This window comes from Heptranchias perlo, chromosome 13 (assembly GCF_035084215.1).
Source record: "Heptranchias perlo isolate sHepPer1 chromosome 13, sHepPer1.hap1, whole genome shotgun sequence".
Classification (NCBI taxonomy): domain Eukaryota; kingdom Metazoa; phylum Chordata; class Chondrichthyes; order Hexanchiformes; family Hexanchidae; genus Heptranchias; species Heptranchias perlo.
This window is the reverse complement of record NC_090337.1, coordinates 56,982,529-57,010,359: the sequence shown is the minus strand read 5'-3', so window position 1 is coordinate 57,010,359 and position 27,831 is coordinate 56,982,529. Positions and strand designations below refer to the sequence as shown.

The following is a 27,831-nucleotide window of genomic DNA, read 5'->3' as shown; positions in this document are numbered from 1 at the left end:
TTATATATTGCAACACCAACTCGGAATTCGCAATGGTGCCAGGCTGTGTACTGCAGCACTAACATTGAGAGCTGGCTAGCTTGAAGAAATTAGTTGCGTTCTAGCTGTTCAATTCAGATTACAGTCTAAGAAAGGAGCAGTTCAAAGGTATATGATGGTGATAATCTTATTTACTGCTGTGAACTTCAGCTCTTTCACTTGCCACTTCTGCATGTGAATGGCACCTTTTATTTGTTTCAATCTTAAGCATAGAAGCTCCAACTCTTGAAGTCCACATCATTTAATAACCAGTCTACATGGATGTGTGTTATGTGTACCAACCAAGGCTGCTTCTGATAGTGACAGGAGCTGAATGTTCCCTCCCGCCATCACACTATAAATGAGACACAGATGTAATTTACAAATAGTTATCTCACTCTGACAATTCAGCAACCACTGGTGATAGTACCACCCGTGAGTCTCTCAGAAGAAATTCAAGCCTAGAAATTCCTTTTGCAGATAGTGAGCCAATGATTCTGGTGTTTGTATGACTTTCCTCTGTCCATATTTTAACCCAATGTTAATCAGTTTATTTAAAATGGTTTGACATCTCTGCTAAAATAGCCAACAGAGAACATCAAATGAATGTATTAAGTATTCATTCGCTGCTATCACCAGCAGCAATTACTAGGCTAGAATATTATCGGCTATACCTTCTGTTGATGATAAATTGGCACGCTCAAACTATTTTAACTGGGGCTAATTTTTTAATAAAGATAAATAGCAATTTTGAGAGTTGCTGCCAGTGTCATAATGGTATTGTATAACCCAATGCCTCAGTCATGTGTCTACTGTTTAACTGCCTTTCGCTTGTGCTATTGTTCTGTTCATTCACAACGTCTGTCGCTTTGTTCTGATAATGTATCATCTATCCATGATAAGTAACCAGGCACCCTGGTATACAATCCGTATTTTCCTTTTCGGCCACAGCCCTCACCCCAGCTAATTACGCCAATCAGATACCATGTATTTCGATATAAAACTGCGTAGGGTCCCCCACTGTCACCTTTACAGGAATCCATGGATTCATCTTTGTATCCAGCACAGAACATATTATCTGTGACTGACAACGTCGTCGATTTTATGCAAGCCTCCTGTTCAACGTATGGAAGTTGGACTCGCCTCAAGAATCGGGACGACCTGCCTCTTTCGTAGGTCAGGCCCCAGCCACTCACCATCCCCATTTTCCCATCCTGCAGTAGGAGCCGGCCCAGGTTGTCGTTGGGCAGGCAAATTGGAGCAATGGAAGTACTAAAATTCACATGTTGATCCAAGTACAGAAGGGCAATGTCATTGTCATATATTATTGGGTCATACTGAGGGTGGATCAGAAACTTCTTCACTAAAACCTTCTCCTCCCAGCTCTCCGTTCGAAGTTTGTCAAATTCACCTGGGGGAGTAAGAGCAAAGTGTCAGAACCTGCTTATGTCATTTAATTTATGCAGTTGTTACGATCTGAAATGCCATACATGAAAGGGTGGTGGAAGCAGATTCAATAGTAACTTTCAAAAGGGAATTGGATAAATGCTTGAAAAGGAAAAATTAGCAAGGCTGAGAGGAAAGAGCAGGGGCGTGGGACTAATTGGCTAGCTCTTTCAGAGAGCTGGCACAGGCATGAAGGGTCGAATGGCCTCCTTTATGCTGTAAGGTTCTATGATTCCATCTGAAGTAAGAAGTCTTTAAAATAAAATGTGATGTTTCAGGTGGTTCGTCAAAATAAAGTCAACCCTATTGCTCAGTGATACTGCTCAGTTCCTCTCTGGGTCAGCTGCTTAAAGCAGCTGAACCACACAGTCTAGAAGATCCCATACCGGGTGTGTGTTGAGTTAGCTGATCACAGCCAGAGCACCCCTTGGTTGGGAAGAAGAAAAATCAGCTGAGGTTCCCACTCCTGATCACTATCCAGTGACTCCTGCAAGTGTGTGGACACTGGGTCAAATGACATCAGTTAAATATCTTGCTGACAGTCACTGTCTATGCCTGCAGATGAAGTACAGTCATTTGGATGAGATATCAGACTGTACCTCAGCAAGAGTCAGCATTTTCTTGGGGGTGGGGGGAGGGGAGAGAGAGAAGAGAAATTAGACAATAATGTAAAATATTGTAGCCGACCGGAGACAGTGAGGGCTGCAAATCAGCCAGGGTTCCTGTACCCGATCATTAGCCATTAACAACTGCAGGAGGGGGTTTGGCAGTGAGCACGCATCATTTTCCATTAACAAGGAAACAGGAACTTTCATAAAATAAGGAAAAAGTTACTTAAAATTCAGCCATATGTTATTAATGACAGCTCCCCAACTGAATAACTCCAGCACCACAAGTGGTGGTGAGGCTGTGAAGGGACAGAAATCCCCATTAGTCTTAACATTTTTTTCTAAACAAGAAGTTTCCCCTTTTATGGAGGAGAGAGAAACAGAAATAAAGGCGAGAGACAGACAAACAATAATGGAGGAGAGTGCGAGATGGAGCAGAGAGAAACAAAAGTGAAGAGGAGAAAGAAGAGACAGTATTGAAGGCAGAAGTGAAAGAGAAAACTGCTAGAAATAAAGGAGGGAGCACCACAGAACTGAAGGTGAAGAAACACGACATTTATGAAAGAGAGACAGACAGAAGGTGGTAGGAGACATCAGAAGTGAAGCAAGACAGGCACAGAAATGGAGGGAGGAAAAGAGAATTGGAAGAGAGAGACAAGTGGAAGACAAGAGAAAAAGAAGCAAAGGAGAAAACAAGTGAAAAAGGAGAGAGACAGAAGTGAGAGTGATGTGAAGAGATGAAGGTAAATAGGTTAGAAAGAGGGATAAGTGAGGGAGGAGAGAGACAGCTGTAAAAGGAAGGAGACAAATGAAAGTGCAGAGAAAGAAGTGATGAATAGAAATGGAGCAGCAAAAGGACGGATAAGGAGGAGAGACAGGTGAAGGGAAGAAAGAGACAAGTGAACAGAGATAGAAGTGAAGGAAAATACACAAATGAAGGAGCAACAGATGAGGAGAGACACAAGTGAAGGAGAAACAGGCAAGAATGAAGAGACGATGGAAAGAATGAGGGAAATAGTGAAGGAAACATACACAGATGTGAAGGAGAAGCGAGCCAGTATAGGAGAGAGATAAGTTTTTAAAAAATAAAAGCAGTAACAAAAGAGGAAAAAGGAAGAAACAAACAAAGCAGGAAAGAGAAACAAGCAGAGGAGAGAGAAAAAAGTGGATTGAGAGCAGTGAAGGAGGAGAAAGAAACAAGTGAAGAAGAGAGAAAAATGTAAAGGAGAAAAAAACGTGAAGGATAAGGAAGATAGAAGTGAAAGTGGAGAGAAGTGAAGGAGGAAAAGGAGAAATGAAGGAGGAGGAGAAAAAGGAGTGACAAAAGTGAGATGAGAAAAAGACAAATGAGAGCAGAAGGACAAGTGAAAGAGTGAGATAGAGGTAAGAGGGACAGATAAAGGGATGGAAGAGAAATAACTGAAGGAGGAAGAGGAGAGAGATTGAGCTGAAGGAGGGGATGCTGAATTGAAAGGGACAGGAGAGAGGCCGAGAGAAGTGAAGAAGTGTGAGAGAGAACTGAAGTAGAAGAGAGATAGAAATGTGGAAGAGAAACAGAAATTAATTCAAATGCTGGTGATTTGACCTTTCCAGATTTTTGATAGTATGTGTAGTGAGCTTGGAAAGTTACATTTCTCTTGTTTTGTTACAGTTGGGGGTAGGTGTCAAGGCATGGTGAGTTTAGAAAGATTGAGACCCTGGTAAAAGTGGCCTGATTCAAATCTGGAAGAAGAAAGCAAATTTTATTTAACAATGGACATTCATGTTTTCTCAATGACTATTTTACCCAGGCTATCACGCAGTGCCATGTTGTCTGTGAACTCTCTGTCTTTGTGTGGTATTTGCAGCCTGTTATTTTGGAGATTAACACATTTAAAATATATATATATAAATGCCTCTCACCTGCTATAATTGAGTGTGGCCTTATACTATCAAAGCAGTGGGCTGCAGTCACAACCCAACGACTATTGATCAAGGTCCCACCACAGAATCCGTAATCATCCTCAGTATGTATCAACACCTAAGAACAGCAAAAAGATAGTAAGTAATACAGCTCAGCACTGTGTTTGCGTAAAAGGAAGCTAATTCAGGCTAGGGCTTTTTACACTACAGCTGAGAAGGTTAAAGGGTGATATGGTAAGTTCAAGATTGTGATGGGTCATTATTGAGTAAGTAGTGATTGCTTGTAACCAATCTCATTGTTCAGCAAGATGGTTACGAGAGGACACAAATTTAAGATAACCACAAATAAGCATCAAAGGAGGGGTTAGAAAAAAAATATTTCCAGAGGGAGATTAAAATATGGAATTCTCTGCCACAAACCACTGTTGAAAGAATCCATTAGTACTTTTAAAAAGGAATTAGATAGGAGGAATATTAAAGCAAGCAGAAGCATGGGATTAGACCAGGTAGCTGATGTGGAGAAAATCATTGGCTCAGATTTAATGGGCCTGTTTCTGTGGCTTGAAGTTTCTATGGCCTAGATTTTTGTTTATAGCGAGTCCTCACCAGAAGTGAGGTGGGGAATGATCTCCTGCTGCTAGTGTCACTGCCAAATCTTCAGTCCTGATCTAAATGCACTATTGTTGCTCATAACTCTTCTTTCTCCTCATAATAGAGGTAAAGGGGAAGGCCACAGGGAAAGACATAGACACCCGGAAGACTGGCTGCTGGGTCAAAACATTATGGGATAGAACCCCTGAGTATTGCTGCAAATATTAATCTGGTGAGAGGTCTAAAAACAGGTTTCATGGAGAAGGAATGAAAAGAAATGCAAATAGCCTTTTGCAGTACTTTCGTCAACCTGCAATGTCCCATATATACTGGTGTTGCTATACAGAGACAAGGCACAGGTGCAAGGGGAGAACAATGAAGTGTTGTGTTACAGCACTGAAAAACCAACTAGCAAGGTGTTAAGAGTACATTTGAAATGATTGATCATATGAATGTGATATTATTCAGTGAATTGCATATGTCATACTCAGGGAACTGACGGAGTCATGCTCAGGGAGCACAGGGTGTAATTTTCAGGGAATTGCATGTGTGATATTCAGGGACCTGAGCACCTAATATTCATGGAGCTAAGTGTGTAATATTCAAGGAGCAAAGAACTACAAAGAATGTATAGCACAGAAACAGACCATTCAGCCCAACTGGTCTATGCAGGTGTTTATGCTCCACGTGAGCCTCCTCCCACCCTTTTTCATCTAACACTATCAACATATCCTTCTATTTCATTCTCCCTCATGTGTTTATCTAGCTTCCCCTTAAATACATCTATGTCAGTCGCCTCAACTACTCCTTGTGGTAGTGAGTTCCACCTTTAACCACTCTCTGGGTAAAGAAGTTTCTCCTGAATTCCCTATTGGATTTATTAGTGGCTATCTTATAATAATGGCCCCTCTCCAGGTCTCCCCCACAAGTGGAAATATCTTCTCTACATCTACCCTATCAAACCCTTTCATAATCTTAAAGACCTCTATCAGGTCACCCCTCAGTCTGTTCTAGAGAAAAGAGCCCCAGCCTGTTCCTTGATAGGTATAAACTCTCATTTCTGGTATCAGCCTGGTGAATCTTTTTTTCATTTTCTCCAGTGCCTCTATTTTTTTTATAGTGTGGAGACCAGAGCAGAGGATGTGATACTCAGGGAGATGACAGTATTTGGGGAACTATGTGTGATTGAATGAGAGAACAGCAGGAGAAGGTTACATTGATCCCCAAGTTGGGGCCATTACTTCTACATCTTCAATTTCCTCAATGGCCTCTTGCCCCGGGGTTTGCGAGGCTTCTCTTCACATGGTGTATCACGACATATGTTAGGAGTTCCTGCTGTAGGACATACTCTTTTTTTTCTTATGGGCTGTCTTCTCTGCAACCACAGTTGAAGTGAGAGGTGTCAATTGTAATGGTGCAATAGTGAGATCCAGGTATCATGGGTATCATAACATGTCCCAACATCGTTCAGCTACATTACTTCGGGCTGATTGCTCATTGTTCTGCATTCACACCTTGTGCGCAAAGGCTGATGGTGCTAAGTGGACCCTGCAGTACAATTGGTGCCTATGGCCAGCACTGAAAGTCCTTTAAGATAGTTTGAGAGGAGGTGATTGTAACTGCCATGGATGCTCTGTACACATAGTTAATGGAAGATAACCATAGGTTCCTTGACCTTGTATAGTCATCAAACTCTTCCATTCATCCCTCCAGGTGGGAATGATCCCCACGGCATTTATGCTGGTAACCATCTCACTGGGCCTCCTTCACCACTCTATCCCAAACAGATCCTTCTCTGTGCCTCACTCCCTGCAGCAGAATTTCTATAGCCTCATCTTAAAAGTAGGATGTTCTCTGCACTGCTAAACTCCTTTCAGAGAGGGAGGCGCCAAAAGAGCTTACTGGTGTGAAAGCCACAAACCACGATGGCAGCCTCTTTAAGTTTCTGCAGGCCCTTAAATCCTACTCTGAGTTCCCATCCATCAATGGGTGAAATCCCACGACAGGAGCTCTCCATACCATGTTACTCAGGCTGATTCTGGACTTACAAGGTCAGGCATGTGCTGCCAGACTTCCAGTCAAGCTTACGCCAGATCAGACTATTTAAGCTCATGTGTCCACATTTAATTTCTAACGACTTGTCTGGACCCCTTCCCTCTGAAGCTAGAGCACAGATTCTATTTTGTAGGCATCAACTTGGCTCAGTCTGAGCACTCTCACCTTTGAGTCATGGGTTGAAGCCCCACTATGCACATGGGTACATAATCTAGACTGACACTCTGTGAAGTGCTGTATTGCTGGCGGTGCCGTCTTTTGGATGAGACGTTAAACCAAGGCTCTGTCTGCCAGCTCAAGTGGACGGAAACGATCCAGGGAGTTCTCCCAGTCTCCTGACCAATATTCCTTCCTTAACCAACATCAAAAACAAACTGCCTTCACGTTTCTCTACATAACAACGGTGATTCATTGTTTGTAAAGTGCTTTGGGACATCCTGAGGATGTAATAAGGCTCTATAAAAATTCAAGTTCTTTCTTTATGTAGATTTCTTACCTGTTGGATCATTGTGAATGGATGAAAGTTTTCTCTGGGAAACTCTCTGGTGAACTCCTTTACCAAAAGCCATCCTGGATGGGCCGTTCAGTGTCACACTTGTATTTACACAAAGAATCATTCCGCTGCAGCTAAGAGTCACTGAAGGCTCCAGCAGTTACTTCTCTCTTTATCTCTATTCTTGGCCGTATAGGGGCTGTGAAATTATTCTGTGGGATACTAGTGTATGAATTAGCATATTAGCCCATTTAAAATAAGTCGGGTAACACCTCCATTAAGGCAATGGAAGAAGGAATCCAAGGCAAATATGTTCTGTGTAAATGTACAAATATCTCACTGTGTAATTGGGCGACGATACATCGACTGATGACTGAAATTCCTGTTCGACAACCTGGTGTCATGTGATGCTAATGCAGTGGCTGATCATAGGAAGCACAATTTCTGAGAGCACATCAATACAAAATTACAGTTCATCATTGTACACATATGTAGGGGATGAGCTTCCTGGCCCCACTCTGTCTGGGCACTGAACAGGTGCAGCGAGGCCAAAGAGCTGCTGTGTCGGGCCTTTCTGGCCGCTATCCAAAAACAACAGCCAAAAGGCCGCCAGCCAAACCCTGGCCTGAACCCTCTGAAAAGCAGGAAAGGGACTTGCCTGCAGGGCCACGGCCTGCCCCTCTCAGATCGGCCAATCAGAAAAGGGATGGGTGCCCTGCCTTAAGGTTTGCTTCTTCTTGGCTCCTCTCGAAGTGGGTGCCCTTTGGCAAAAGGAACAAGAAAATGAGGCAGGAAGACTAGGTCCTCCTCCCACTTCTGCCTAATTTAATGATAGCCCCAGGTCTCCGTCACTGGTTTCAGCCTTTATTTCCTATGCTAGCACTTGGGGAATTAGTATTGCCTGAGGGCTAATCACAGGAACGTCATTCCCTTAGTCTTTATGCAAACACCATCTCCACAAAATGTCACCAGACTTTGCACATCCAAACTTCATCTCCACAATGTGTTGGTAACACATACACTAATATGGCTGTTAGGATGTCTGAAGCAAATGGGTAGATACCATTTTAGATCTTGGGTCTCACCTGCCAAGGACAAAGACCTCGTCTGCAAAGATCTCCACCAATAATTCGCTTGTGAGTTTCTGTTTCATTGTAATTTAACTTTGCTAAGTAATCAGAGTCCGTGTCTGTTTCATTGAGGGAATATTGTTCCTCATCCAGCAAGCGAGTTCGTGATCCATACAGAGGTATCATCCCACATGGGTATGTAACTGGATTTGAACAAAGAAGACAAACATAAACCCAAATCCAATGGAATTTGAAGGATGCAGCGAGATGCTAGTTGGTTAAAGTTTATCCTGAAGGTTAGTTTAAGTAAGCTGACACTTGTGATTCATATTCAGTTAGCTTCAGATGGCTAAAGATTTAGATGTTCCCATAACCAAGAGCACGACGCCACTGGGCTACCGGGGATTGGGCGGAAATTCTCCTGCAGTATCAAAGATATGTCTAAAACTGCCATCGCACTCCAAACAATATCCTAATACGTCAACTAGGCAGGCATGGATTGGGCATATAGCCTTCAGGGGGGTGGCTGGAGGTTTCCTACATGGTCTATTTCAAACTGACACACGTCTCCTACTACATATCACACATTACCACAGAGGTGCTGCTCTCCCCTAATTTTAGCCCTGAGTTAATTACTAGCTTGTGTAACAACCAGGGTGACACCAGTGTCTTGAACAACTATTCAAGGCATCTCCCAAAACAAACCTGCAAATAATCCCCAGCAACTCACCAACTGTGTTATTGGCTGACTACCTTTAGCCTGTGTGAAATATATATCCTGCAAAAAAAAGTTACTACTAAAAGTAGAATTTAAAAAGCAGACAGTTAACATTCATAAGAACATCATAAAGCATGCAAGAAGAAAACTGCGCAAAGGTCCATCAAACACACAAGACTGCCCAATCCACCCTATCAGACCCACAGACAGTCCAATCTACCTCATCAGACCCGCAAACTGGAGCCCTTGAAACCACAGAATGTCCAATCTGTCCCGTCACAGACTCCACCCAACTCAGTTAATCTCCTGCCCCAAATGTAAATCATGCAAAACTCCAGAATGTTTATTTAACCTATAAAATAAAAAGGGAAATGCAAATGTTGGACAGGTTAGGACATTTCAGGTGTATGCCTTTCATCTGATGAAGGGTTTTATGACCTGTCTTTTCTAATTCTGGCTGCTGACTGTATTCCCAGAATTTTCTGCTCTTATTTACTTAAACGTCTAGTTGCCTTCTTGGAATCGATACTTCCAGGGTCCTAAAAGCTCAGGAGCTATCACATTCGACACAGCGCCCTTTGGTCTGCCTGAAACTTGCTGGTCTTCCAGTGCAAGGAGCTGTCCTCAACCAGGTGTTGCAGACTGGTACATTCCAAGGTCCAGGACTACGTGCTCAGGGACGCACTGAGGCTGGGTGCGGCCACCACAAAGGCTCTGTGGGGAAAGGCAACCGTTTAGAGCCTTCCCGCCATTGTATACCGAGGGGCTGCAATCAGGGAAAAACCCCTCGGGCAAAATGTAAAATTCAAATTGATGTAATGTACCTGTAATGACTCTGTAATCAATAATCTGTATTGACTGTGATGCAATGAGGCACCCTAGAGTGCCATGAACTGTAATTATGTACAATGTGTTTATTGAACTGCACTTGATGTAACCTGCAAATTGTATAATCTGTATTGTGTACGTTTGGAATGTGATATGACAACTGTGTTGTATGTATTGCTGCAAATTTTATGAATAAAGTAAATTTTTTGAAAAAAAAACCCGATCGCCTTTAGTCACTTTACACTGCTGATTGGCCACAGGCCACATCGAGGTTAGAACAGCTCGCCATGGTTTATAATCATATCCATGCATTGAAGGTGGCAGTTTGACAATTTTAGATTTGCAACTCCAATCATTTCCTCACAGGAAACTCTTTCCCCATCTATGTCTAAAATTGTGACAATTCACTGTTAATTCCAGGAAACCTTGGGAACTGCACCTCAATGTGACAATAGCTGCACATCAGTGGGAAGGGGAGGTTTCTTTGTATGCAACATAACAAGTCCTACCTTGTCTCCACCCCCATTAGAAAACAAAACTCCTTAAGCAGAGCGGCACAAGTGAAAATCCCAGGCTTGATTCTCTCAAACTATAATTGTCCATACTGGTCAAGTTTGGACAATTCTTAGTAGAGATGCTGCTTGTGGTTATTATAAATATTTAGTGAGTTAGTGACAGGTGGACTCAGTACCATTTTTAACACAGGTCCGTTGATCTTCATTCAGTTGATAACCTTCCATACAGCTGCATGTTGCCATTTGTGTTGTCTTGTTAATGTTGCAGTACTGCTGACAATAGCCGTTCTTATATTCACAATCCAGATTCCCTGAATTAAAGAATAACATACAAACACAAGGAAAAAAATGACTCCTCTCATTATCAGGATTAAACAGTGACTCATCAGCCATGTGATTAAAGGGACAGTGGCAACATGGATATGAAATTAGCTACGGGACAGAAAGTAGAGAGTAGTGGTGAACGGTTGTTTTTCAGACTGGAGGGAAGTATACAGTGGAATCCTCCAGGGGTCGGTGTTGGGACCACTGCTCTTTTGATATATATTAATGACCTGGACTTGGGTATGGAGGGCATAATTTCAAAGTTTGCAGATAACATGAAGCTTGGAAATGTAGTAAACAGTGAGGAGGATAGTAACAGACTTCAGGAGGAGATAGACAGACTGGTGAAATGGGCAGACACATGGCAGATAAAATTTAACGCAGAGAAGTGTGAAGTGATTCATTTTGGAAGGAAGAATGAGGAGAGGCAATATAAACTAAATGGTACAATTTTAAAGGGGGTGCGGGAACAGAGAGACCTGGGGGTGCACATACACAAATCTTTAAGCGTGGCAGGACAAGTTGAGAGGGCTGTTAAAAAAGCATCTGGGATCCTTGGCTTTATTAATATAGGCATAGAATACAAAGACAAGGAAGCAAGCATAACTTCCTTGCTTTATAAATCACTGGTTAAGCCTCAGCTGGTGTATTGTGGCCAAAAAATAATCTGTAGCGTCTCTACATTAGAGTCAATTAGCCATAGAATGCACAGCTTGGCAATCTCGTAGAGGGAGCGAGAAGATCCTGAAAAGTTTGTTTCACTGTAGAGGTGCTACAGATTATTTTTTGCAAAAATGCCCTGTTTGGGCAGTACGGCAACCCACTAATGATCAGAGGTTCCAACAAATGTGGTGAGGGGCTCATCGCACATGTGTGAATGTTGGGTGATGTCTCTCACTGTACATTGGAGGATGTGTGGAAGAAGGTATCCAACTTAGCAAGGTCAGCAATGAGCAGCAACCCAAACAAACATACACACGCACATACAAGTACACCGCACCATACATGCACACACACACGTACACCACACATAGACGCAGACCAATGATACACATTATCAGGAGGGTGGGTTGATACATATTATTGGTAGAGATGATTTGATGCATATTATGAACTGATATACATTATTGGGAGGGGTTGATACACATTATCAGAAGCAGCCACAAACCTGTTTCACAATGCTGTCCTTTCCACAGGGGAGGGCAGAGGCAGATGTAACTGTAGCCGGTGATCATACACAAACCACCATTGTGACATGGCGTCAGTTTACAAGGATTTAGATCTGGGAGTGAGGCAGAGAGAAAAGAATTCAGTGAAACACTTCAAGAATTTGTTAACAGGTAGTCTGCAATATGAGTGTATGGTAAAGCCTGAAGATTCTGGATAATGGAGTTTGGCTTGGGTTGAATTAAATAAATGGTTTGATCAGCATTCAGTAAATTCATTCCTACAACAAAAATTTGCTTTTTGCCTGTGTTGAATTTTTAACTTGTATCTTCAAGTGCTAGAAACAGCATGCAAGGGATTTGCATCCAAGGTCACACAAAGTATTTCTCCACTGAAAAGCCATCTATTCAGACCAGATAAATTGGTTGGAGAAGGCTGCAAAAGGTGCAAGTGTCTGGGGCAAACACAATGGGCACATTTTTAACTTTGAAGTGGGTAGGGGGCGGGGGGCAAACAAAATCGGGCATTTCTGGAGCGGGAAGGAATCCCAGCTCCAACCCGCATTAAGAACACACACGACCCAGACCCATCTGGGTGCAGGCACCGTTCCCGAACCCAGAAGTCCCACCTGCAATTAAAGCCGGCAGGATGATATTTAAACCAACAATTGAAGTACAAAAAGTACTTGAAATCTGCATTAACGTAATTAATTATGCTGGTAAGCGATTTCAACGCTGCCTCAACGTGTTTCCCGTGTTGTGTGAAACACGGCATGGAAAACTCGGCGGGTTGCAGCCAGCAGCCATTTAGACATTTAAATTCCTGTTTGACAGATGGGGATAAAAGGTGAGTTATTGCAGCAGGGCCCTCAGTTCTCTCAAACTTTTGGCTGGGAGATCTTTGTGTTTAGACTGAAAATTCTTGGTTCACACTCAGAATTGTTCTGTTTACACATATTTACCTACTTTTTGGACCCCCTCAAACTGACACCATCAGGATGAGGGAGTGGGGGGGCGCAATGGCTGCATTCACCAGTACATCCGAGGAGAAGGAACATCACCATCCTCCCCAGGCACGGTGTACACTTCCACCACTTGCAGCTCCACAACACAGAGGTGTACTACAGGCACCTGCACAGGAGCAGAGAGGGACCAACGTCGCAGGAAGCACTACCCTCATGAGCGGGTCGACAGACCAAGGCTGAGCTTCCTGGACCTCCCTGAGGAGCAGTGCCTACGAAGGCTGAGAGTGAGTCGCCAGGTGGTCGCAGACACCTGCAGCCTTCTTCATGCTGACCTGCTCCCGACTGGGCCTGGTGGCATCGCATTGCCTGTCGCAGTTAAAGTGACCACCGCCCTCAACTTCTTCACCTCCGGATCCTTCCAGGGCGCCACCGGTGACATCGTCGGGGTCTCTCAGTCTTCTGCCCACAAGTGCATAAGACAGGTGGTTTGTTTCGCAGGGCGTCCCACTACATCAGCTTCCTCATGGACGACCTCAGCCAGATGGAGAGGGCAGTGGGTTTCCACTCTGTGGCTGGCTTCCTACGGGTACAGGGTGCAATCGATTGCATAAATATAGCAACCCGAGCACCTCCACACGAGGCAGGACTATTCATCAACTGAAAGGGGTATCATTCCTTCAAAGCTCGTTTGTGAGTACTGGAAAAGATTCCTTCACGTGTGTGCCAGATTCATTGGCAGCTGCCATGATTCATTCATTCTGAGGGAATCCAACATCCCGGCCGTCTTCCACGCGCCAAACAGCCTTAAAGGCTGGCTCCTCGGAGACCATTGGCAGAGCAGCGGCTCACCTGGCTGCTCGTGAGGCCAGGGAGTCACTGATATGTGAACGATTCTCATAAAGAGATCATAAACTGAGAATAGTCCAGTCGTCAGACCACCTGGAAAGAGCAGCGCCAACACCATCCCCCCCCCCACACAAAACAGACGGACAACTACACATACACCCACTGTAAACTCACCCACTGGGTGGCATCAGGTCTCGCCGTTCATGATGAAACACATGAAAGGGCGCTATCACAAAAGGCGGTCAAGAATAGGCAAGACGCGGCAGCAGTGGTGAGAATGATAACATTTAATGTGAATTTAACAAAAAAAAATAGAAATGAAAAACATGACAGTCTGTCAGACACTCTTGTGCAAACCCTTCGTGATCACAAATCCTTAGCCTTTTCTCTTCCCACTACTTCTACGTGGTGCATCCCCTGTGGCTGCAGCAGAGGTGGTGGCAGGTTGCTCATGTTCATGCCCCGACTGCTTAGATGCTTTCGGCCTACACCCTCTGGGTTTTGGAGCCCATGAGGGCCCCTCCAAAGACTGCTCCACCTGCACCTGTGCAGGGGCAGACTCGGCCACCTAGAGAGGAGGCAGCGTTGCGGGTACTGGTTGAGAGGGGGGCAATGGGTAAGACGTGGGAGCACTTTGAGTGGCGTCCCCACTTCCATGTCCCCTTTCACCATCATCCATCTCCTGGGCCAGGCCTACATCACTCCTATCACCCTGCTGGACAACAGTTTGGAGGACATGCGTGATGCCTTGGAAGCCCAGTTGTAAAGTTTCTGTCTGCATGTTTATGGCGGCAGAATGTTGTTCACCATGAGTCCACACAGCCGTTGTCAGGGCCTGAATGGACTCATTTGTGAGAAGTGCTTGAAGCTCAAGGAGGCTAGCCTTAATACCATCGCAGACATTCCTGCATTTACCTGTGCCACTATTCCACTAATGCAGGAGTTGGACTCCTCCATCCTCTACCTATTGTGGAGAGTGTGCATGACAGCTGTTCCAGTACCTCACAAATGTGCTGCTGTCCCTCAATCATTCTCCTTTTAAAAGATGGCTCCCGGGGTTCAGCATCTGCGTCCAGCTGAGCAGAGCCTGGAGAGGAGTGCGTCCATCGACGCGGACTCTGCACAGCTGCCCCTGCCACCAGTGTCTGCTCGTGCTCACTTGTGTGTGGTGACTCACCAGGTGCCAACCCAACTAACTGACTATACGCATCTACCGAGGTGTGAGTATCTGCGCTGGTGGATGGCTCGCTGAGATGTGACAGTGCGCCCTCAGAGGCCGGGAGCTCCTCTGAGGAATCGCCCTCTCCCATCACTTTAGACATTGAAGGGCCTGGAAGAGAACCGAAAGCAATATTAAGTATCATCACAGATGTGTCATGTTGCGTTGAGCATACTGAGGTGTTCAACATGCCAATCATTGTGAACATCAATTCATGTTGTGTGTGATGAATGTTAAAGTTGTGTCACCAGACGTTTGTGGGGTGCCAGTCTCGGCGTCCCTGACGGACAGGCACTCGGGGGTGCGGCTGATCTCCAGGGCCTCCTCCTCCGCATCTATGAGGACCACTATTTGTTGTGGCCCCCCCCCCCACCAGTCCTCGCCCTCTCACACGCATTTTGCACTCTTTTCTCCTACAAGGGGAGAAAGTACAGACGTGTGAGTGAGTGATGGTGAAGTGGCCAACCGATGAATGGATTGCTTTGGGTGAGGCTGACCGTGAAAGAGATGGATCAGAGGGTGAGTGTCAGACAGAGACATCACATTGGATCAAGATTGGGGTGAGTGGCAGTGGTGGGGTCACAAATGGGGAGGTGAGGAAGTGAAGGTAAGTTGAGGATGAGCTTTAAGTGGGTGTGAGGAGTGATGTGATGGAGTAGTCTTGGCAGTGTAGAATGAGTTGAGGGGGCGGTGGTGATGTGCGACATGGAATGCAGGAGAATCAGTAAGTGTACTCACCTTTGCTGACCTAGTTAGGTCATTGAAACGCTTCCTGCACTGGACCCAAGTGCGGAAAATATTTCTCTTGCTGGTGACCTCCTCTGCCACCTTGAGCCAGGCTTTCCTGGTGGCAGAGGCAGGACACTTCCTCCTGTCAGCCGGGTAAAATAGTTCCCTCCTCCTCCTCACCCCGGCCTGCAGCACCTCAAGTGAGGCATCACTGAATCTTGGAGCTGGCTTGCCCCTGTGCTGCTCCATTCTGTGTGCTTGCTCCTTGATCCAGCAAAAGCCATTGGTGCAATGGCCCTTTAAATCCAGACGCTCCAGCTGACGGCAGGTCATGCGGGTGCGCAGTCCGCCCACTGCGTATCTTTCGGACGGCAAACCAGAAACAATAATAAGGGGCACCAATTAAGTCGCAATCACGTGGGGAACGGTAAGATTTTATTATTTGGGTTTGCCGCGCGCCCATTGCCCCCCCCGCACCTGCTGCCATCCCACCAGCATATTAAAATCATGCCCAATGAGTTGTCTAAAGTTTTAATTGTTTAATTGGCCTGGGGCCAACACATTCAATCCTAAACTTCTTTGCCATTGTGAAATGATGGTTATCCACTTCACATTGATGAATCGCTGTTTGATATAACATAATCATGAGAGATGTAGTCATCAACTGTCTTTTGTTTGAGTAGAGCTGCACAGGTGGCCCCATACCACCTTGACAGAGATCAAAGAATCAGACTCCAGTCTCTCCCAGGGTAGTGGGTTTGATTGACAGCAGTGTCTGAGAGCTTTGAGATGGGGACAGGGGCATTGATTGGTTGTAGTCCTCTTTGATGGACAGCTTGGTGGTCAGAAGTTTCATAGTACTGGATTATATTGACCAAGTGGCAGTCCACAGTCAGTGTTTCCGTCTTGCATCTAGTAGTCTAGGGGTTGTATATTTCACAGGCCACCATATAAGGCCACCCCACTTTGTACTGTACAGAATATATTAGATGATATGTACTGTGTTTTGAATTGTGATAATGAGATCATAGTGTGTATGATCTGCATTGTATTGGTTCGAACTATATTACTTGAAACTGCATCCTTATACATTGAACTGTGTGTATTTTTAAATTTTATGAAATAAAGTATATTTTGATATTTAAAAAAAATATTTTTCACAGGTCTGGGCTGCTCTAGCAAGGGAGCTAGGCCAAACTGAGGCTACTGCAAGTAAACCTCAAAGCCTACAGGCCCTGAAATTTTGAGTCCTGTGATCCGCCACTGGAAATGCCACAGGGTGGGACTTCCACTCGCCTAATGGACCAAATGCTGACCCTGCGAGATGTTGTGGGGGTCATCTCATTACAATATTGCTGGGTGGGACAAAGATGCCAGTCTGGCCAGCAATCAGTACACTGCACCTGGGAGGCTCGGAAAATATGTGGGGGGTGGGGGGCGGGTCAGTGAAAGTACTTCTGAGGGTGCAGCGGCAGCATTTAAAGATGGACTCCTTTAAAGCAGAGTCAACATGCAGGAACCTGAAGACATGGCTCCAACAGGAACAAGTGGCAAACTTCTCAGAATTATATAAGTATTCTTCTTACTGAAATTAGATACGGGGTGGTATAGAGGGGGAGCAATAGTCGGAGTGAGTGGCAAGAGGTCTGCCAATACAGCAGCCAGAGCCATGTGGAAGGAAGTGGCACAGGTAGTGAGTGGCAAACCCCCAAGAGTCTACTCCTATGCAGCATCAGGCTTAATGATCTCACAAGATCAGCAAAGGTAAGTGTAACGGCTGGAACCTACCATTAACGTATAGTCGGGCCATTTCAGACAGTAGATTTATATTTATCCTAATAGTGCATTCACAACCTTAAGAAAATCACCCTGTGCACTAAATGATCTGTAGTGACACCTGCATATCGAAGGCTTCAATTAAATGGATGCAGCATCCTGCAATGCTTGCCTGCCCGTTGAAACCTTATCACCTCTGCGGGAATTGTCAAATTGTCAAATGAAACAGTCTGTGACCGACAATAACAAGCATTCTTTTGTCATGCAGGGAAAGATTGCACTCAATTCCCACAAAGGACAGTCCACAGGAGGAGGGACATCAGGGGGAGGAAGCAAATCACAACCTTAGAACTCACTCAGCTAATGCTTTTTGGGATAGAGACGTGGGAAGCCCTGTGCCCACAGATGCTTTGTGCTGGCCATGTGCTAACGGTCAAAGATCAGGAATGGTTTCTCTTTTTTGCCCTGTCTGTGGTGCCTTCAGATGCAAGTAGACGTAGGATGATTCTAGGTTTCCCTCAGTTCCCCTTGAAATGACCTCTGCTGACCCGGTGCTTAATTGGGGAGTTTGCTCCAGTTCAGGCGGATTGAGGCAAAGTGACCTCTGCCGCTCTTATGCAGGAAACCATCTTGTTGTGTAGAGCCTCTGCTTGCTTATGCAGCTGCAGGTGGAATTTTAGTCATACCCCACCTCAACACCCTGCATCAAATGAACCTCTCCCCAACTTACACCAAATGACCAGCATATTGGCCATTCGCTATGGCTGCTGTCCAGATACTATAATTGTTGGGAAGCTTGTGTGAGGTGGCACTCTGGTATCTGAGGGTCAGAGTCTCAAGTGCGCAGGAATTGTGTCAGTAATTCCAAGCATTTCTTTTGCTGATCCAAAAATAAGGGAACCTTGTGGATGTGGGATATTCCAGCATTCCTAGCAGCGCTAGAAGGCTTCAGTTAAATTTCAGCCTAATCTTTAATAGAGGGCTTTCACTGGTGCTTTGGATGTTGGGGTTTACCCCATCTCCATATCTGCAAGAGAAAATGCTTGCAAATCCCAAGCCAGGCAGCCTGTAAAAAAAAGAGACAGAGGGAAAATAGGAAAACAAGGATGAGAGAGGGAGGAGTACAGCATACCAATACCCACGTGTCGCGACGCGCTCTGCGGCCTGTATGATACATTCAGCTTGCTGCATTTAGTTATGGTGTGAGGCAACACCTCAGGGGTCAGGTACAATGGAAAATCTCACAGCCAGGATTTGTCCACTATTGACAGCTCTGTAAATACTGGCCACCACTTAGGATTGACTCAATCGGAATTATTATTTAATACACAAGCTCTAACTAATTATCACAATAGATATAATGGGGGAAGGGGGTATCTCAGAAACAAGCCATTTCACCACAAGTGATAAAACTAGCACTTACTTTTGTATAAAAACCAGAACTCCATCTGTTAAAAGAAAAAGAGTTTGTTAAAATTCCTGTGATTTACTCCTGGGAGTCATTAACCAATACCTGCCCTCATTTCATCAACTTCTGATGGACCTATGAGCTGTGACTATGACATTCTGACAAAGGTCTCAGCCACATGGTAAATGAGAGTGGGCCATCTGTTTGCAGTTTATTAATTTGGTTAAAGCTAGTTTTCAACACTGTTGGTTTAACCTTCTATCACCAGCAAATTGCCATACAATGCAAGGCAAATGGTGTTCAAGAGGCTGCTCCCCAACTAGAGTCCATTTTAAAACACAATACTCTGAGGTGAAATGGAAATACTCAGACTACACTTGACTCCATGTAGCACAGGGAGCACCTGGGGAAAGGTCACATGGTACACAGGAAGCAGACTCTTACACAGAATTAGTCCATTGCACTGGGACAGGACTGAGAGTAGGAGTGGGACTGGGACTGGGAGGAGTGGGAATGAGATGGAACTTGGACCTGGGACAGGAAATGAGCCTTTGAGTGGGACCTGTTACTGGACACTGGGAGCAGAACTGGGACCTGGCAGTGGATCATATACACACTTAGATCAAAACAATCCAACATGCACACACACATATAAACGTACATATGTGCTCAAAAACAGACATGTAAACATATGCATCCAAAAACACATAAAGGTACACATATGCCAATCAAACACACAATAGATTATGTTACACATACACACAAACATATATACACCTGAACCCAAACACACAGACATTACACACCAAAATGTACAAACATCTGCAGGACACACATGCAGCCAAGAACAGTCATGTACAGATATAAACACACAAACATGCAGACATATACATATGTACACATCCCCAAACGTATAAATGTACATTTTATATATATATATATATATACACACACATGCATCCAAACTCAGACTAGTATACACATTCACACACAGACTTAGACAAGCATGTACACGCATACTCAAACACACACAGACAAGTACACAACACACAGACATGTAGACAATACACAGGTATGTACACACATCCATGTGCAGTTATGGGTACATATTCTTACGGTTCTCTCTCTGGATTTATAAATTTCTTCTGCTTCCTCAAATGAGCAGGCTTCCTCGTAGCATTCTCTCTCCAGAGATCCTGGTTTTATCTCTTCCCAGAACCAGTTTGCACGTTTCTGAATTTTCAGCACTCTGTTTGCTTCATCCTTCTGGAAAAATGCTGTAAAAATGTGGGGGAAATAAGTTCACAATTGCTAATCCAGGCTGCATCCAGAATTGTTCAGAGCTCGAACCTTTTATTAACAGTTTTTTTGTGCTTTGCGAGCCATTCTGCGATGCGGCTGTCGAATCGTGGGTGGGTTTCCTGGGCCTATCCCGCTATTGTGCTCGGGGTAAGTTAGGGTGGAAGCTGGAAAAGTGGAGCGTCGTGACAGGAGGGTTCCCTCCCTGTCAGGGAACACTTCAGCAGTCAAGGACATTCAGCCTCCGATCTTCGGGTAAGCATTCTCCAAGGCGGCCTTCGAGACACACGACAACGCAAAATCGTCGAGCAGAAATTGATAGCCAAGTTCCGCATCCATGAGGACGGCCTCAACCGGGATCTTGAGTTCATGTCACGCTACATGTAACCCCACCAGCGAAAAAAATGTTATCTGTTTTTAATACAACTGGTCATTCTCTCTCTCTCTCTGCCTTTCGGTGTCTCTCTCTCTCTCTGTCTGATCTGACCGCTTGTGTATTCAGTATTCTTGGATGTAATGTTTCTCTGTCTGAACACCATTCACTCCTTTGATTGCTGTGATTATCTCTCTGCCGAGGTGTGATAACGGGCAGTTGGAAAGATTATCTGTAATCACCAGGCATTGTTCTCTGACTATATATGCTGTGCCTTTATGGAACCCTGCACTCACCTGACGAAGGAGGAAAGCTCCGAAAGCTTGTGATTTCAAATAAAGCTGTTGGACTATAACCTGAGTCTATACAAGGCATTGGTATGACCGTACCTGAAGTACTGTGCACAATCCTGGTCACTGTGCTACAGCAAGGATATTCAAGCTTTGGCGGGGGGGAGGGGCGAGGTTGGAGAAAAGGGAACCAAATTGATTCCTGGATTAAGGTATTGGAGCTGCAAGGAGATGCTGGCCAGCCTGGGATTGTATACTTTGGAGAAGAGAAAGCTCAGGGGAGATAGTCAATTTCCTTAAGGGAGTCGTTAAATTGAGGCTCAGTAATTTGTTCAAGATTACTACAAACTCAAGAACCAGGCTCATGGGTTAAAGCTCAGAACATGGAAGACGCTCGTACAGTTGACCTTGCAAATCTGCAGCTATTCCATAACAGACGGAAACTAGGTCGGGTTCTAGTGGGGAACTTTCCAGCATGGCCTTGTGAGGGTGGAGACTCCGTCAGGAGTACCTTTGTTCTGGGCCTTCAGAGGGACTCAGAATAAGGTCAGCATAGGTACCAGCTCTATTGGATCGGCAAAGATTTGGGCGCAACTTTAAAAAAACAACTTTGAAAGTGGTCCCCAATAAAAGGGGTCATGAGATCACCCACAGATTTCTTTCAGGGGGTGTCCAACAACCGTCCCGGCCCAGCACTCCACCACATTCTCCAGCCTTATGCCAATGGAGGATGCCTCAGATGTACCTCCAGTGGTGCAAGTGCCCACCATTGGCTTGATAATTAAGGGGTCTCCCCATGAACTTTGGCAGGGTCAGTTGCAGAGGTCTAGGGTGGGTGCACTTAAATCGAGATATGCCGCTCCGTGGATTTTTGGGGCCTTTACATTAAACTGCTTTATGCAGAGGGTGGTGAACATGTAAATTGGAATGGCAAGGAGGCAGTGAGGATAGATAATGTGGAGGATTTAAGGGAAAATTGGATAGAGATAGTGAGCAACTAAGAGGCAATAGTTTTTGGGATGAGCCTATTGAACTTCAGAATCTGTTTTAGTCCTTCACACTTTACTATAAGACTGTTTATTGTAGGCTTCCAGTGCTAATATTGTACGTGTCCAAGTGTCCATTCAAGACACTGTACCAAATTGATCAGCTAGGTCAATGTTTTAATACCAAAAGAAGCCTTTCATGTCATAGGTGTTAATGTTGATAAATTAGCCATTTTTTTTAATCGTTCAATGGATGTGGGCGTTGCTGGCGAGGTCAGCATTTATTGCCCATCCCTAATTGCCCTTGAGAAGGTGGTGGTGAGCCGCCTTCTTGAACCGCTGCAGTCCGTGTGGTGAAGGTTCTCCCACAGTGCTGTTAGGAAGGGAGTTCCAGGATTTTGACCCTGCAACAATGAAGGAACGGCGATATATTTCCAAGTCGGGATGGTGTGTGACTTGGAGGGGAACGTGCAGGTGGTGTTGTTCCCATGTGCCTGCTGCTCTTGTCCTTCTAGGTGGTAGAGGTCGTGGGTTTGGGAGGTGCTGTCAAAGAAGCCTTGGCGAGTTGCTGCAATGCATCCTGTGGATGGTACACACTGCAGCCACAGTGCGCCGGTGGTGAAGGGAGTGAATGTTTAGGGTGGTGGATGGGGTGCCAATCAAGCGGGCTGCTTTGTCCTGGATGGCGACAAGCTTCTTGAGTGTTGTTGGAGCTGCACTCATCCAGGCAAGTGGAGAGTATTCCATCACACTCCTGACTTGTGCCGTGTAAATGGTGGAAAGTTTTGGGGAGTCAGGAGGTGAGTCACTCGTCGCAGAATATCCAGCCTCTGACCTGCTCTGGTAGCCACAGTATTTATATGGCTGGTCCAGTTAAGTTTCTGGTCAATGGTGACCCCCAAGATATTGATGGTGGGAGATTTGGCGATGGTAATGCCGTTGAATGTCAAGGGGAGGTGGTTAGACTCTCTCTTGTTGGAGATGGTCATTGCCTGGCACTTATTTCCCTCTCAAGTGCTTCTTCTTGATGCAGCAATACGATCAATTCTATTTCTGAGCACACCTCATTAATACTCAGACAACTCAAAGCAGGGTCAGTGTGACCTCGGCACCTACCTGAGCTCTTTACACCACCTGTACAGGCCACCAGCATCAACGACACCAAATACCAATAATATCCCAGCATCTTCAGGGATTGATAGCAAAACTTAGTCTGTCTGGATAAAGAAAGGGCATGATCAGGGACCAGAACCTGCCATTCAATGAAACCCCTTGAGCCAGCTTGTTTCTCTGAACTGCAATCCACAAATGGTCAACTCTGCAAAACATTGACATGGCCTGTTTCTACTAGGCCAGAGCAGGAGGGAACATTTGCCACTTTCCACCGAAATTTACCTCTACCCCCACTTACTGTCAAGTAGTTTTGTTGGTAAAGGCACTTACCATGGGTAGCAAGGGCCAGTAGTATCACTCAGCCTACGATTTAACTCTAATAACAATTACCTCAGGAATACAAAACACTGAGCCAACTATTAGGTAGCAAATCTCAGTCTTTCACACTCCAACTTTTAAAACTAGTTATCCTTGAGCACTGGGAGTTCAGTTACAACCGTTTTAATACTGACAGTTTGTTAATTGAACACTTTGACACAAGCGGAACTTTATGAAAAACTGTTCCTAAATCCTAAGCAGTTTCTTTGTGTTTCCTTCCTTCTGCAAAATATTCGGGTAACTCCACCAAGTTAGTAAACATACCCACCCCACCCCACCCCGCCCATTGCTGAATCTCTGCTGGCTGCCCTTTATCAAGCTGTCCTTTTCCAGGCATTGCCCAACTACTGGCTGGAAACCCCCCTCTCCCCCATGCTTTATATTTATCCCACACTGTTGAGTATTGGGCTGTCCAATGAATAAATCTAACCTGTTGAGTAATTTCAAACTGTACAACTGCTGTCAAACTTGCTGCTCTACAGCTCTGTCCACATGTGTCAGCAGATCATTTTCAACCAATGGAGCCAGGATACCCACCTTCCCATCGTTGGGAATCTCTATCCACACTAGATAAATGTAAAAATATTCAGTTAACATTTCATTAATTCTCTTCCCACTTCCTGTAAACCACCTGGGATTCAGTGTCTGGGTACTGTCTACTGTAAACTCCTTCAGGTTCAATATCTCAGGCTTTGGACCCATTTTATTCTAAAACTCCTGGGATTCAGTGTCTGGGCCTTGTCTACTGTAAAAATTCTGAGGTTCAGTGTATGAACCCTATTTACCGTAGAATTTCTGGTGTTCAGTGTCTGGGCCCTGGAGTTCGGTGTTTGGGCCGTGTCTGTTTAACACTCCTGCAGTAGAGTGTTTCTACTTTTTCTGTTTCAAACTCATGGGATAGTGTCTGCACCTTGTCTACCTTAAATCACATGGGATACAGTGTCTGCACCTTGTCTACCTTAAATCACATGGGATACAGTGTCTGCACCTTGTCTACCTTAAATCACATGGGATACAGTGTCTGCACCTTGTCTACCTTAAATCACATGGGATACAATGTCTGCACCTTGTCTACCTTAAATCACATGGGATACAGTGTCTGCACCTTGTCTACCTTAAATCACATGGGATACAGTGTCTGCACATTGTCTACCTTAAATCATATGGGATACAGTGTCTGCACCTTGTCTACCTTAAATCACATGGGATACAGTGTCTGCACCTTGTCTACCTTAAATCACATGGGATACAGTGTCTGCACATTGTCTACCTTAAATCACATGGGATACAGTGTCTGCACCTTGTCTACCTTAAATCACATGGGATACAGTGTCTGCACCTTGTCTACCTTAAATCATATGGGGTATAGTATCTGCACTTGTCCACGCTAAATCACATGGGTACAGTGTCTGCACCTTGTCTGTTGAACAATCAGTGTACAGAGACCGGCTCTTAGGACTGCCAGGGAAGAGGTGACTGAGCAGGCCTATGCAGCTTCGGCAGTGAAGAGGTCATCTTTCCAGATGAAAAAATTCTAATGAACACTTTAATGAATTTTGCTAAGATGTGAGTCCTGCAGTTGCTGCAGTTGTCTCTTAGTGATGTTCTGCAAAGACATGCCTGCAACACACACACTCACTCAAAGACTTCCCCCCTATTACCAGCTGCATAGTCAGGAGATGCTTTGTTATCTATACACTCCCCTTTACTCTCTCTAACATTAGCATAAGGCAACCATATTCATGCATGACACATCTTTCACCTTCCCAGGAAACCTTGCGCAAGTGGTAAGCGAGGCCATTAAAGACTTCCCCATTACTCACTTGCATGCTGCTTGTTCTAACACTCTTGCCAATGGCAGGCATCAGGATACAGTCAGCGTTTCATCAATCTCTTTAAGATTGCAGACAAAGGAAGCCCACAATAGAAGAGAGCATTTGCAGACTGGAGAAATGCCCCAGCTCTCAAGTCCTTGACATATTGAGCCACCACTCCATGGTCCCCATTGAAGAGAGGCATACAGGTGGTGAACCGGCCTCTGCTCTTGGCTTTACAACCTCTCCTCGTCCTCCATCTCCCTAAGGGCAATGGGAACCCACGGAAGAATGTCCCCTGCTATCCACAGTGTGTTGTTGCCTATTTCAGACAAACTATCTTCAATGGTAGGACAGCAAAACTTAATTTCAAAACAAAAAAAATAACAAATGAAAGATCCAATCCTAAAATACAGTGAGCAAAGGCCCAATACAAAGGAAGAAAAAAACTGCCCAAAAATCAGCTCTGCAAAAGATCTGAGAGTACAGCTTTAAAATGTACTCCCGGTTGCTGTGTGCCCGCAGGACTGTGCTTTGCTCCAAGGGGCAAAGGACTGGCCTCGTGGCAAGGGTGCAATGTATTAGTATTCCTGGGACAGCAAGGATGGTCCCCAACACCTGAATGAGTGCTCGAACGAGGCTGGCATGAAACAGCACAAGCTTCCTATACTCCATAGCAGGCCCATGAGAAAACCCAGGGCAAGCGCAAATCAGCTTAAAATGGGCGCAAGTCCTCTGCACTCAATTGTCCAATCCGCTGCGCTCAGAGCACGAGAGCGAAATTTCAGCCCCGTAATGCTTCACACAAGCGGCTATTGAGGCCGAGATTGTAACATCGTTTAAAAGGGAATGGCATGAGTATTTGGGAAGAAAAAATATAAAAGGATGCAGGGAAAGGGTCCTGAAATAGGATGAGACAGTTCTAATTGAAGAACTCAGGTTAGCACAGGTACAATAGGCCTCTTTTCATGTGTCAGCTTGCCTGAGTGGCAGCACTCTTACTTTAGAATCTGACTGTCATGGGTGCAAGACCCAGGACACAACAGGGAATCTAGGCTGACACCTAAGTGTAGTACTGAGGGAAAGCTGCATTGTCGGTTTTGTCCTTCAGAGGAGATGTTAAACAAAGATTCTGTTCGCTTGTTCAGGTGGATGTAAAAAGATCCCATGGCACTGTTTGAAAAAGAGCAGCAAGTTCCCCTGGTGTCCTGGCCAACCAACCCCACCAAAACTGATTAACTGGTCATTTATCTTATTTGCTGTGTGTGACACCTTGCTGTGTGCAATGTGGCTGTCATTTTGCTTATATAACAAGTTGCATTTATATAGTACCTTTAACGTAGTAAAACATCCTAAGGCGCTTCACAGGAACATTATCAGACAAACTGTGACACTGAGCCACATAAGGAGACATTAGGACAGGTGGTCAAAAGCTTGGTCAAACCAGTAGGTTTTAAGGAGTGTCTTAAAGGAGGAGAGAGGTAGAAAGGCTGAGAGGCTTAGGGAGGGAATTCTAGAGCTTAGGGCCTAGATATCTGAAGGTACGGCCGCCAATGGTGGGGCAAAGGAAATCGGTGATAACAACAGAGACTACACCTCAAAAGTAATTCATTAGCCTTGAACCGCTTTGGGACATCCTGAAGAACTGAAGGATGCTATATCAATGCAAATTCTTTCCATACTGCAATTTTTATAATTTCTATAAGTGACACCTTCACAAATTCCAGTTAAGATCCAAGAGGGTCAATATTGCTCACTAAGCCAGACTTAATCCTTTTATAATTCTGTGAGGTATTTAAAGAGGAAGTCTTGCCATTCGGACGCATTTGAAAATCAAACAAAAAGCAATCGCATTATCTGCATCAATATATTCACAGGGATGACAAAGATAAGTACAGGTATTGGAGACCATTCGGCCCATTTAGCACATCCTTCCATAGAAACCTACGATTGCCCCATCATGGACTCTGCTTGTCAAACAATTTCAGATACTATTTTTACCCAATTGTTTTAAATATTGTGTTTAAACGATAAGCACTGTGGAGAAAGTGAGTTGGTGGAGTTGTCAATCCAGGAGTGTGAGCGGGTGGGATTAACACACATATTGTCAAAATGACAGGATCAATGGAGCAGCCCTGCAATTCCCTAAAACCAGCTCCTCAATCACACCATCAACATGCGGCCATAACAAAAATGGATCAAACTCTCAACATGGACTCAGAATATTTTGTGAATGGTCCTTGGTGTTGAGATTTCCTGTTTAAAGCAGGAACATCTTAAGCCTCCCAAGTTCTGCTGCAAAGACATTAGTCAAGTAATTCAGAAATAGGATAGATTCCTGAATGAATTCACTCAGTACAGCTCTCTTCTGTTAAAAGAGAATATTTTATTTGTTTAAAAACTTGTAGTTTGAAAGCATCAAATGCACTGTGTTTAATGTAACAACGCAATCCGATTCTACATTAGGATAGTTTCATAGCTCGATCGGTCTAGTTTAAGCTTTTATTCAATCATTAGGACAGTTTTGCACTTACCTTGTCCTGTCCCTCTGCTAAATTCCAATTCATTCAAACAGAACACAAGTTGATAACTAACTTACTCCAAATATTGACTCAGCCAATCAATCATTTGGATTCCTGGGTTTTTTTTCCCAGTGAAAGGACAGCAGGTACAAGCCTCACTGAGAATATAACAAGATCTCTGATGGTTCATTGTGGCTCAGGTTTGATCCCTGGTCTGGTTGAATTGTCTGATAGGAGCCATTGATTGAGGTGCTGTAGTTTACCCCTGAGATAGGGAAAAGAAGAACCAGCCAAGGTTTTAGGGGCCATAAATATAAGATAGTCACTAATAAATCCAATAGGGAATTTAGGAGAAACTTCTTTACCCAGAGAGTGGTTA

General features: G+C 44.6%; 1 protein-coding gene across 2 annotated transcripts; it reads right to left on the bottom strand.

Annotated features, from left to right (window-relative positions):
- Window positions 1-264: 264 nt before the first annotated feature.
- LOC137331613 (coagulation factor X) lies at window positions 265-27,493 on the bottom strand. Of its 2 annotated transcripts, none has more exons than XM_067995525.1 (9): window positions 27,465-27,493; window positions 22,742-22,842; window positions 19,794-19,954; window positions 18,693-18,717; window positions 11,737-11,850; window positions 10,421-10,555; window positions 8,199-8,386; window positions 3,975-4,092; window positions 265-1,429 (listed from the first exon to the last, which is right to left on the bottom strand). In XM_067995525.1, exons 2-9 carry the CDS (start codon window positions 22,809-22,811, stop codon window positions 867-869), a joined length of 1,374 nt encoding a protein of 457 aa, XP_067851626.1. In that variant the 5' UTR covers window positions 22,812-22,842; window positions 27,465-27,493; the 3' UTR covers window positions 265-866. The 2 variants fall into 2 exon arrangements, with proteins under 2 accessions (XP_067851626.1, XP_067851627.1); XM_067995526.1 differs by lacking the exon at window positions 27,465-27,493 and adding an exon at window positions 23,547-23,678.
- Window positions 27,494-27,831: the final 338 nt, after the last annotated feature.